This window comes from Nannospalax galili, unplaced genomic scaffold (genome assembly GCF_000622305.1).
Source record: "Nannospalax galili isolate Female #2095 unplaced genomic scaffold, S.galili_v1.0 scaffold45, whole genome shotgun sequence".
NCBI lineage: Eukaryota > Metazoa > Chordata > Mammalia > Rodentia > Spalacidae > Nannospalax > Nannospalax galili.
In genome coordinates, this window is record NW_008355775.1 from 4,310,512 (window position 1) to 4,323,696 (window position 13,185).

A 13,185-nucleotide genomic window follows, 5' to 3' on the forward strand; every position below is an offset into this window, starting at 1 on the left:
AACTGATGTTAAACATTTTTTAAGTATTTATTAGTCATTTGTAATTCTTCTTTTGAGGACTCTTTGATCAGATCCATGGCTCATATTTTGACTGAGTTGTTTGTTTCCATAGTTTGGTAAACTAAAAGTTCCTTGTATATTCTAGATATTAATCCTCTGTCCGATATACAGCTGGCAAAGATTTTCTCCCATTCTATAGGCTGCCTTTTCACTTAGTTGAGTTTCCTTTGCCTTTTAATTTCATGAAGAGTCATTCATGCTTATTTTTAAAGGAAAAGAAAGGGTATAGTTTGTCTCATAGTTTTAGAGGTTTTAGTCCATAATTGGTTGGTCCTGTATCTTTGCACCTGGGATTGCACATCATGACAGTGGTGCATAGTAGAGCAAAATTACTCACATCGTGTCTAGAAAATGGAGAAAGGAAGATTGTAGTCTAACAATACTCTTTAAGGTGATGCCTCCCAATGACCCTAAGAACTCCTCTAGGCCCTGCCTCTCAAAAGTTTCCACTACCTTCCAGTGGTGCTTTTGCATTTCTGTATTATGGTGGTGCCAGTTTTTTACCCTGGGCTTTCTTTTTGGGTACCCATAATCTCATGAGTAGAAATGATTAATTTTTACATTCGTCTACTTTTCTTGGCATTCTCACTATTTTTCATAGCCCAAGATATGGCAAGATGTTGTAGGGAAGTTGAGTAAAGTGAAGTACAACTTTATCAACAAATTTAATTTTAGTTGGGACTGGAGAGATGGCTCAGTGATTAAGAGCACTGGCTGCTCTTGCAGAGGACACAGGTTCAGTTCCCAGCACCCACATGGTGTCAAACAGCCGTCTGTAGTTCCAGTCCCAGGGGATTTGATGCCTTCTTCTGGCCTCCTTGGGCTTTACATGCATATGGTATACTTACATCCAGGCAAAACACTCATGCACATAAAATAAAAATAAATAAAGAAGTGTTAATTAATTTTAGTTATATTTATTCCTCTTGATTACTCTTTTTACAGAGAGGTGACTTGGACTTAAGAGATAAATAAACTACATGCATTATTCCATTAGTAAACTCTTTAAAATTTTTTTCAAATATTTTATCTTTTTTTTTTAACAGAGCATAGGGTAGGGTTTATTTACAGAAGAGTGGGTCCCCCACATTTATGGCTGCATCATAAAGTCCACACTCAAATACAGATCCTGTGACCTCCCAACAGCCTCACAAAATAGTGAGAGAGGTGCCTCTTGGTGTTCTCAGTTTATATATCCTTTGCCCCTCACCCCACATGCAGCTAAGGTTGACTGATTGGGTGGGAGGGGTAAATGACGCCCCCCTCGACTCCTTGATGAGTGTGGGAAGGAGGTGTGACTATAGCTTGCTGGCATAGTAGTCGTAGGACATTTCCGGTTCCAGATTGTTTTTCTATTTCTGTAAAGAATGGTACTAGGATTTTGATTGGGATTGCATTGAATTTAGATTGCTTTTGGCAGGATGGACATTTTCACAATATTAATTCTTCCAATCCATAAGCCTGGGAGGTCTTCCCTTCTTCTAATCTCTTCCTCAATTTCTTTCTTCATTGTTTTAAAGTCTTAATTGCAGAGATTTTTCACTACTTTTGTTAAGTTTATTCCAAGATATTTTTGAGGCTATTGTGGATAGAGTTGTTTCTATGATTTTTTTTTTGTCTCTTTGTCCTAGGTATAAAGAAAATCTACTGATTTTGTATGTTAATTTTGTATTCTGTCACTTTACTAAAGGAGTTCATCAGCTCTAAGAATTTTCTGGTGGAATTTTTAGGGTCTTTTATGTATAGAGTCACATCATTGACAAATAAGGATGCTTTGACATCTTCCTTTCATGTTTGTATCCCTTTTGTTTGTTTCTCTTGTTTCACTGCTCTAGCTATGACTTTAAGTGCTATATTGAATAACAATGGAGAAAATTGATGTTCTTATCTTGTTCCTGACTCTAGGAGAAATTCTTTGAGTTTTTCTTAGCATGATTTTGGCTGTGGGTTTGTCATATATAGCCTTTATTATGTTGAGATATGTTCCCTCAATCCCATAATCTGTCTAGGGTTTATCATGAAGGGATGCTAGATTTTGCCAACAGTCTTTTCTGTATCTATTGAGATGATTAAGTTCTGCCCTCGAGTTTATTTATGTGATTATTTGTCTTTATTGATTTGCATATGTTGAACTATGCTTACATCTCTTGAATGAAGGCAAGTTGATTATGGTGGATATCCTTTGTTGTATTCTTGAATTTGGTTTGCTAGTATTTTCTAGTAGAGAATTATTGCATTGATGTTCATCAAGGAGACTGATCTATAATTTCCTTTTATTGTTGTATCTTTATCCTGGTTTTGGCAGAAGTAACATGATGGCCTGGTAGCAATGGACCAGAAGCTATCATTCCTTTTCTGTTTTATAGAATAAATTGATAAATACTGGATTTAGTTCTTCTTTAGGTCTTGTAGAATTTGACCTGGGGTTCTTTTAGTAAAAGATTTTTAATTACTGCTTCAGTCTTGTCTTATCCCTTGTTATAGATTTGTTTAAATTGTTTATAACTTCTTGGTTCAACTTTAGTTTGCTTTATGAATCTAGAAATTCATCTGTTTCTTTGATATTCTCCAACTATATGATTTAAGGTATGTCATGATTTTCTGAATTTCATTGGTACCTGTTTTAATGTCTCCCATTTCTCTCTAATATTACTAATTGCAGACTTCTATTTGTTATAATTTGGGTAAGGTTTTGTCAATCTTGGTTGCCTTTTCAAAGAAAATTATTTCATTAATTCTTTTTATTGTTTTCTTCATTTCTATCTTATTGATTTCCATCCTGATCTTGATTTTTATTTCCACTGACTATATTTTAGCTTGTTTTTGCCCTAAGATGCACCATCAGGTTATTTATTCAAGTGTCTGCTCTCTGATTTTGTAATTAGCCATCTCACCAGCTCCTTTCCTCTTCCTTTCTTCTTTCCTTTTTTTTGATACAGAATTTTGCACTGTAGCCCAGGCTGGCCTAGGACTCATATGTAGCCTAGGCCAATCTCAAACTCATAGAAGTCCTCCACCCTCAGTTCTTCTGTGCTGGGATTACAGATATAAACAAACAGACCAGGATAGAATTTAATTTTTATACATTAAGTGTGTGTGTGTGTGTGTGTGTTTCAGCAAATTTTCCCCTCCCCCTTCTTGATTGTTCCAGTAAATTTTCCCCTCCCTCTTCTTGGGAGACTCGCACCTGCACCCTCTGAAGCCCCAGAGCTGACAAACCAACATAAGGCATCCTATTTGGATTTTGCATAATTTATATGACATTTGTGTGGGAGTGACTTACAAAAACAAGGATTCTTATAGGTTTTTTCCTTTTCCATATTTGAAACACACACGCCATCTGTCTCCCACCCCCATGTTCTCTCTCTCTCGGCTTTTGCCTGTGCTCGGTATGACGTTGGCACCACCCCTTTTTCCCCAGTGTGCTCTGCATTGCCCACAGTTGCCTTGGATCAGCTCCAGCTTTTCAGGGGCACCTTTGAGTTACACTCCATCCCTTCCTCCAGCTCTTACAAACTTTCTGCCATCTCTTCCACATAGGTCCCTGAGCCTTGGAGGGGGTGACAGATGCAGGGCAGTCTCTTTTGTATCATGGCAAGATATTGACCTCTTGGGCCTCCCCATCATTCATCTTCAGGACGTGACTGCTGATCTATCTCAGTGGTGTTTCCCCTACTATAAAAACAAATGGAAGGAAGTAGATACATCTAAGCAAACATGGATGTAAATGCAAATGCCTAGAAGATATCCCAGTAGGTATACCATATTCATTAAACAGTGTACTTGTAACAGCTCCCCCACTGGGGCTTATAGCCTTCCCTGACACAGGGGGTTGGCCTAGTGTACAGGACCAAATGTATGTTCCACCCCTAGGAGCAGGCCTTATTCAATTAGAAATTTGTCAGTTGTACATATGTTAGTCAAGCCATTATTGTACTAGCAGGCATTGCTTGGCATGTCAATAGTGTGTGGCACACAGGGTCCATTGTTGAGCAGAATCATGGGGCATCCTTTTTCCCCAACCATCTGCATAGTGCCTTCTGGCATTATAAAAGCCATCCATCAAGCGGCATGGAGTTTTTAGCTTTTCTTGGCTTCATTGCTCCTTCTCCCATGTTCACATCATGCAGTATCTTTAGCAACATGGCCTTACCAACCTTTCTAGTGTACAGCTGACATTAGTGACAAAAGCCTTAGTTAGTTTGAGGACCTCTAGGATCTCTCTGGCAAACAGCTCATGGGGGGCAACTCACCCCTGGTACTGTAGTTTTTCTTACCAGTTGCACAGTTTTGAGAGCCTCTGTTTTTATTTTACCCAATCATAAAACTCCCAAGAATCTTACAGCTATAGCTGGCCTTTGTTTCTTCATGTATCTTTCAAATGGGTTTCACACCTGTAAAATACACAAAGGTTAACATCATATATTAAATCAATCAAGGTCTAACACAGCATGGAAAGGTTTTATCCATTTGTATTAATTGCTTTTCCATAAATCTGTTGGGTACCATAGCATGGGTAAGAGGCATTAACTTGGTTAATTTTTTATTATCTTTAGTTATCACTTTGGAGTGATTCTACATTCTGGGAATTTTACATGGAGTCTCTTTGTATCTTTTTATCCTTGATACATTAACAGGTACTGGCTCAAGTTGCCTGACCTTGCACTGGGCTAGGGAGGCAGAGGGTCTCTCTTGTCCCTGATGCACCTGTTGTTTCCCTGAGTCAGGCAGGCCCCGTGTCTGCCTCCTGGCTGTATCATGCAACCTCTCCATTTGACCATATCTAGCTGCTGGGGAGGCCCTGGTGGTTAAAACGGCCTCCATCCCTAGCATAGCCTTTCTCAGGAAAGAAGTGTACCTTATTTAATCGTTGGGGATCCTTAACCACCCCTGGGACAGTTTTTATCCTCTGTATGCCTTTTGTAAACTGTTCTTCAAGTTTTAAAGCCTTCCAGAAACTCCTTAGTACTGAATTTGGTTTTCTATCAATTTTTTCTTTAGGAACTTGGGCTCAACACAAATCTTGCCACATTTGTCTTCAAGTAACCCAAACAGACCATTTCTTCTCTCTGGTCCTCTTTATATCTTTTGTAGGTTGCTGTATTATTCTACAGACACATTTTATATGCTGGTTTGAGTCACTTATATCTGCCAAAGCCTCCCTCACTTTACAAAGATCCTGTCCCATTAAAGGACTTAGTAAAACAGTTAAAGCTCTATACTGTTCTCAAGGTTCCAGTTTAATTAAGTTTTCCTTTATGTCTCTGGTGAACACAACCCTATCTGGCCCAGCAAACTGGGTATTAAATATTGCTTTTTTCATACCTAGTTCTCTCAGTACCACCTGTCCCTCTTTTATAGTCCTCCAGCCCCTCCTAATCATGGGAATCTCCATTGGTGATGACCACGTATCTTTAATACCTTGACCAAGCCATTCCATTGGACTTCTCCCTCCTGTATTTGCCTATGTTGAACAGCCTATGTCTCAAGGATGGATGGGTGGTTTTATAACTCAGCTATGAAGCTTCTAAAGGACTTAAACTGACATTATTTGCTCCCATGTCCTATATCCTCACGAGCCATGTGATGAGGGGTTCTTTGATGGTTTGAAAGTTTTCCTAGTTTCAACAGCTCCAGTGTCGAGTATTTTCTCTTAGCTATAGTACTGTTAACTCTTTTTCCTTTCTGCATCAAAGGTTGTTGAATATGAGGGGCAGCTTCAGCTATTATTATTTTTGGTTGTTTCTTTTTTCATTACCGTCTTTTTTCCTGGAGCCTTTGATTCCTGGTCCCCTAACCTTACACAAGTTAAAATCTCCCATTTTTCCTCTCTCTTAAGCTCTGGGGCTGAGACTGAATTTGTCAGTAATTCCTTAGCCTTTTCAGCCTTGTTTTCTGCTGTTGTTTCAGACAAACCTTTTATTATGCAAAGTGGTCACACCCCCTCTCTGGGCTCCCCTCTTGTGTTCAAGGCTTGTAAATTTTTTTCTAAGCTCTCTATGACCTTTAAAGAATCTTCACATACAAGCAGCTGAGCTATTTTCCCACATTTACAGGACAGCTATGGCCCAAGGATTTTCCCCTTTGAGTCTGTCTGTGTCTGCATGGCCCACATCTTTTTAGTTACATATTTTATGATCCATTGTATAACCCATATGACCAAGCTAACCCCATTTATCATATGGGGTTTGGCCACCTCTCCCCCTCTTCCCATCATCTTCTCCTGGTTGGGTCGCCTTACCTCACAGGATGCCTTGTGGTGCCCATCTCTGCCCTTCTGGATTTGGAAATCTGAACCTGGCTCCCTTTTGATCAGCTCACCAGATGCTGCTGGAACCATGATACTTTCCAAGGCCCATATCCCCATGCTTTGCCTAGACTCCTGCAGTTCATCTTTCCAGCCACACTATGCCAATTGTTTCAGTAAATTTTCCCCTCGCCCTTCTTGGAAGACTCATGCCTGTGCCCCCTAAAGCCCCAGAGTTGAAAAACTGACATAAGGCATCCTATTTGGATTTTGCATAGTTTAAATGACATTTGGGAGGGGGTGACTTACAAAAAACACGGATTCTTATAGGCTGTTTCTTTTCCATATTTGAAATGCACACGCCATCCATCTCCCACCCATCTTCTCCGGTCCCATCTTCTCTTGCTCAGCGTTAGCCCATGCCCAATATGGCACCAGCTCCACCCTTTTTCCCCAGTGTGCTCTGTGTTGCCCACACTCACCCTGGATCAGCTCCAACTTTTTGAAGGAGCCTTTGGGTTACAGTGTGTGTGTGTGTGTGTGTGTGTGTGTGTGTGTGTGTTGGGGGTGAGAACAACTTGTGGAAGTCAGTTCTCTCCTTTTACCATCTGGGCACCTAGGTTCTTGGGATCGAACTCAGGTTGTCAGGTTTGGCAGCCATTTTTCCAGGTTCCAACTAGAATATTAATGGTACAACTTTTCCATCTTTGTGCTTCAACTTTCTGTGTCTTGATATTTAAAGTGAGTTTTCTATAGACAAGAAATGATCAAGTTTTTGAAAGCTTCCCCCAAGTCTGATGGTCTCTGCCTTTTAAGTGAAGAATTTAGACTAGGGATCAATAATATTTCTCCCCTGTAAGCAGCTATGTAAGTAAATATCTGGATTTGAGGGTTACATAGCCTCTGTTAAAGTAACTCAAATCTGCCATTGTGTGCAAAATCAGCCTCAGAAAATAGGTGTGACTTAGTTCCAGTAAAACTTATTTTAAAATGAATGAGTCAGATATGGTCCATGTAGCTATCATCATTGCTATTTATTTTGAGTGCAGTTGTGGATATGACTGGGTTTCAGTCTTTCCTTTGCCATTTGTTTTCATTTTGTCTTATATGGTCTTTTGCCTCCTTCTTACATTCCATTTGCTATTGGATGAATACTTTGGGGTTTTCCATTATAATTCGACTTGCTGAGTTATTAACTTATTTTGTACTAGTTGTTCTAATTGTAATGTGTATCTTCATTTTTTGCAGTCTTCATTATACAGTATTATACAGGTCATGTGTAATAAGAGAACCTTAGGAAGCTGCTCATCCATCTTCTTCCATCATTGAAGTATTTTGTTATCAAGACTTCACTTCTTTGTTGTTATAATCATCCATTTGTGTTATTAATTTTGCTTCAATCAGTTTATTTTTTAAATAATTTTTTAAATTAAGAAAAACATTTACTAATATCTTTGCTATTTTGCACACTTTTCATCCCTCTGTATAGAGAGGTGTTTCTACCTGCTATCATGTCCTATGATGCAGGTCTTCTGGTATCATTTTTTCTAGTTAGCCTGCCTCCCTGCCTACAGCTGCAATCAAAGCATATTTGTCACCGTTTGTCTTAACAACAAAGCTTTCCCATGACTCATTAAAAAACAAAACAAAACATTAATTTAGGGGCTGGAGAAATGGTTCCAGGGTCAGGAGCACTTGCTGGTCTTGCAAAGGACCCAGTGGTTTCCAGCACCCATAGGGTAGCTCAAAACCATCTGTAACTCCAGTTCTAAGGGATCTGATGCCCTTTTCTGGCCGCCACAGATACTAGGTATGCATATGGTGCTCATATATACATGCAGGCAAACATACACACAAAATTAAAATAAATATTAATTTGCTTTAATTTTGAAGACTTTTGGCTGATGATAAAAATTACAGGTTGAGAAATTTTCTTTCAATAATTTAAAATGTTATTTTGTAGCCTTCTCCTGTGAATGTCTAAAATAATCCTTACTTTTATTTTTCTGTACATAGTATGCATTTTTACTGCTTTTAAGATATTCTCTTTATTGCATTCTCATCATTTGTGTTCTGATGTGTTTTGTGGTTTTCCTGTATTTTCCCTATTAAATATTCCTTGAACTTCTCAGATGCATGAATTACAATTTTCATGAAATTGAAACAATTTCAGCCATTTATCTTCATAATAAAAAAAACTAACTGTAGACATATAGTCACATATGCTTTTTACTTAACTAGCTTAACTCCTAATTGGTTACATTTCCTGATCTTTATCAAGGCCATTAATTTATAATTTTATGCTAGGATTGCTAAGATGATAAATCATAAAAACTTCTGGATTATATCATCTTGCTCTGAAAATGTTCTTTTTTACTCTGAGATTAAATTATTTAACTGAGGTTTATGTAGCATTTGTTAGGAATGGGCTGCATGAGTTTCCCCCTTACTCATGGGGCATGGTCCTCACTCCTAGATCGTGGTTTTGCTGGAGTATAACTGGACATTCAGAATATTCACCAGTGTCTCTCACTCTGAGCAGGTCTGAATTCCTTCATTTTTCCAGTGCTGTGTAAATTTGGAAATGCTCCTCTGTCCTCCAGCCTCTCAGTGCTTACTCTGAGCTGGCACTGTAGAGTCTGCCACGCACACAAACTCGTTACCCCTGGACCAGTAAGGATTTTAAAGCAGAGTTATAGGGAGCCTTCTGTGTAGCTCTCTCTTCTCTGATAATTAAACTCCTTGAACTCAGAGTTGTTTTTTCAACCTAGGAAGCCAAATCAGAGAAAAATCATTTAAAATCCCTAGAAGCTGTCAGAGTAAAATAACATATTACATACAGAAGAACAACTGTTTGTATAACCATAGGATTTTCATCAGAAAACATGGGGATCAGAAGGAAATGGAATAAAATACTTAGAGTTAAGAGAAGAAAAAAACCAGGAGATAGTGTAATGTTTATTGAGTCAAGTAATTACATTTGTGTTTTCCAAACTGTGACTCTTATTCCTTTAATATATTTTAAATAAATATTGAATTACAATTAAAAATTTTATTTGTGGGGGCACTGGGTATTGAACACAGAGTCTTGTGTATGCTAAGCATACTCTTTGCCACTGGACTGTACACTCATCTTCTGAGGAGTTTTTAAAACTAGAATAGGGCAGTATGGGATGCAAAACTGTCAGAGTGCATCTCAAATATCCAGGTAAATATTGTTAACAAAATTTTAGTCATGCATTCATGTATGTTGTGATGGACTATAATATAAAATGTTTCTTCCATGGATTATAATATTAAAAACCAGAACTCTAAGCCACTGCTTTAGGTTATTTAGTGTCACAAAAACTTTGTAAGGCAGGAATTATCTCTTTTTCATAAAGGGAACCAAGAGTAAGTTCACTTGTCTTTGGACATATAGCTGGTTAATGGTTGAGCCTGAATTTGATGCAAACCTTTTAACCTTTGAAACAATCTGAGTAAAAGCCTTCTCTTATTGAAATTCCCATTGGCATGTACAAGTGATCAGCTGCCAAACAATGCCAACCAAAGCAGTTGTAGCAGCCAGTGTACTGTAACCTTCTTTGGTATTTTTATCTATAAAATAAAGATTTATAAAATAAAGATTTACAGTCATTTGGGGAAGAGTTAATTCTAGGTGACTTGACTTTTCTTCTCTCCAGGTGACTTTCTTCACCCCAACTTGAAGAAACTCTTGTCCTCACATTTAGTGGGCTTCAGCTTGCCTTTTGAATTAATCTCTCAAAACAACTTCTTTTGGCTGTCTTCAAAACAATCACAGGTTTTGTGATATTTGGCCTGAGTAGAGAACTGGCAGTTCCCAAGTGGTGGATTGTGGCAGCTCAGAAGGCAAGAAGACCCTGTTTCTTTCCCCTGGAGAAGAGGGTCCAGCCAAAGCCGACTCTAGCTGCTTTCTGCTCAGACACAAGGAACAGAACACATTTTAAAAGCTCTGTGATTCAGAGTCTTACTCTGCTCACATCATTGCTTCAGTAAATATTGACTAAACTAGACCTTAGTTAATAAGAACCTTTTGCATTCTGTGATTACTTTGACTGGAATTTATAGCATCCAATTGGAAGTTGAATGAGTTACAAGTACTTTTACCTTGCATTTCTCATACGAGTTCCTTCATTTCCACCATAACAGACATTGCCAATGTGCTTTTTTTGTAGCAAAAATAACATCAAACTTTTTGTAAATAGCAACATATTGCTCAAATGCTTGGCAGTGTTTGAGAGGAAAGGATATTCTTAAGTGAAGTTTAAATGTGGTTATATAGTCTGTAAATTGTCTGAAGAGTTGTCAGAAAAGAATATTTGATGACTAGGAAAGACCTCAAAAAAAAGTGAGGTGACAGATCAAATGTTTTAGGAATCCATGGTAAACTTCGTTATAATGACTCCTTAGTTATGAATATTTTGTTCTTAGAGGTCATACATGAATCCATTCCTCATAATGTACTCCCAAGAAGCTTATAATCCAGAGTGTGAAATGTAGGTAACTTATTAAGTAGCAATAGTCTATAATCAAATTAATCTTTAATGCAAATGTCAGTGTGGTTATTGATGGCTAAGAGTGAAAAGCATTATATACAAATGGAGCAACAGAAAAGGAAAGCATTACCTGCAATTCTGCACTTTAGGTATTCAGTTAATTTTTGATGATGTTTCTTGAGACAAAGGATTTTTTTATTGTTATAACTGTAAGCACATGTTTCATGCTAAGACTTGTTTTTTAGCTTGTTTTTTGAAAAAAAAATTCTGTGTATGTATCTAATCTCTCTGGATCCTTTATGCTTACTTTTCTTTAGTATATGATTTTGTCTTCATTTATCATTTAACTCATAAAAATTTTCATGAGCGAGACCATCAGTAGTTTTGAATTGCCCTAAGGATGTAAAGGGGGGTATTCATAACAGACATGGCCAATGTTCTTTTTCTTGTAGCAAAAATGATAACTTATCAACATTTTTTGGAAGTAGCAGCATATTGTTCAAATGCTTGGCAGTGTTTGAGAGGAAAGGATATTCTTATATGTAGTTTAAGTGTAGTTGTATAGTCCATTATAATAATAGTGATTTCTTTACTTTTAGTATTTATTCAGCAAATATATGATACTTGCTATGAAATGAGCACTTCCAAGTAAGCTTTTCATGTACTAATTAGTATTCTCCAAAATTCCCTATAAGATAAATATAGTTGTTCTCATTTTAAATATTTTATTTATTATTTTATGTATATGAGTGTATTGCCTGCATGTATGTAAGTGCACCCATGTTGTGCAAAGCCTGTGGAGGCCAGAAGAGGGCATGGATCCCCTGGAACTGGAGTTACAAACAGTCGTTATCTGCCATGCGGGTGCTGGGAATTGAACCCCGTCCTTTGGAAGAACAGCAAGTGTTCTTAACCCCTGATCCATCTCTCCAGCCCCAGTTGCTCTTATTTTATTCAGAGGAAACTGAAGAGCCTGGAGAGTAAATCATTTACTATTGTGTGGTAGGAGAATTGGGTCTTGTACCCCAGCAGTATAGCTGTAGAGATAATGTGCTTATCTTCTCATCAGTCTTCTCTACCCTTTAGCCCTCTGCCCTGAGAATATCAGCCACTGTCCTGGGCTGTGGTCCTTTTTTAACTTAGTCATTAGTTAAAAAAAGTCCTCTACCACATCCCACTCAGAGTACTTAGCATGATGTCTTGAATTTTATCAGTATGATTTGCTCCTCTGAAATTCTATCTCATACCAATTTGTCACTCAAAAGTTAGAGCAGTGTCCATTAGCACCAGCACAACTGTATTCTTTTTGTATTTTCCCTCAAGATAGCATGAGGGAAGATGGGACCTTACATTATAGCCCTGGTATTATAATTGCAGCACCTGTTACAGTGTTCACTTACTGTGAAATGCAACTTGATTTTGTCCAGGTTAATCAAGCTGTGATTAATTGCTCCTGTGTTGGGAGCCTGAGGCTCAGCCATTTCTCAAAACTGCTGAACAGACCTAAGCTGGTAACTTTCCATTCTACCCACCCTCCTCCCACGGGCATGGGACGGAGCCCATGGCCTTGGCCCATGGCCTTCTACTCTTTTCCAGTAAACTCAGTAGATTCCTCCCTTAGAGTACATCTGGGCCCCTGCGATCTAGCTGATATGATTACTCTCAATCTTTACTCCTTTGTTCTCATTCTCTTTTTAACCTCATGCTTGTGCTGCAAAAAACAAAACTTAGTCAAAACCCTGTCTTGTCTCCATTTCTTGTGTCTCTTGCCCCATCCAATCCCCACTCCCCACTCCAGGTACCCCGTTACAAATCCTGCGGGCCGGGACACTCCTGCCTCTTCTTTCATGTTCCTTCAGGTTATAGACTTTGCAGAATGGATGGAAAAGAATAATGGATAGTCAACTCTGTAATCTATACCTTATGGACTAATTAATATATTATATTTATATACAGAGATATGTATATATATATTTGACTTTTCAAATTATACTAAACATTTTTTCAAAATTTCAGATATCAATTATTTTACATAAAAAAATTTATTGAGAATTTCATATGTTCATATAAGGTGTTTTGATCAAATCCACGCCCACTCCCTCCCTCCCCTCCAAAACCTCCCATATCACACTATCACTTTTTTCTGACAATTTTTTCTTTCTTTCTTTCTTTCTTTCTTTCTTTCTTTCTTTCTTTCTTTCTTTTTCTGTCTTTCTTTCTCTCTCTCTTTCTCTCTCTCTTTCTTTCTTTCTTTCTTTCTCTCTCTCTCTTTCTTTCTTTCTCTTTCTTTTCCCTCCCTCTCTTCCTCCCTCCTTCCTCCCCCTCTTTCTTTCTCCTTTTTTCCTTTCTTTCTAGCTCCCC

At 38.0% G+C, this 13,185-nt stretch overlaps 1 protein-coding gene across 1 annotated transcript in view; it reads right to left on the bottom strand.

The window, feature by feature from the left end:
• Window positions 1-4,430: 4,430 nt before the first annotated feature.
• Window positions 4,431-13,185, bottom strand: part of Ckmt2 (creatine kinase, mitochondrial 2) — a 51,145-nt gene continuing 42,390 nt past the window's right edge. Inside the window, exon 10 of the mRNA XM_029556226.1 lies at window positions 4,431-4,454. Within this exon, the coding sequence (XP_029412086.1) occupies window positions 4,449-4,454 (6 nt within the window). The 3' untranslated portion in view covers window positions 4,431-4,448. The remainder of the gene's footprint in view (window positions 4,455-13,185) is intronic.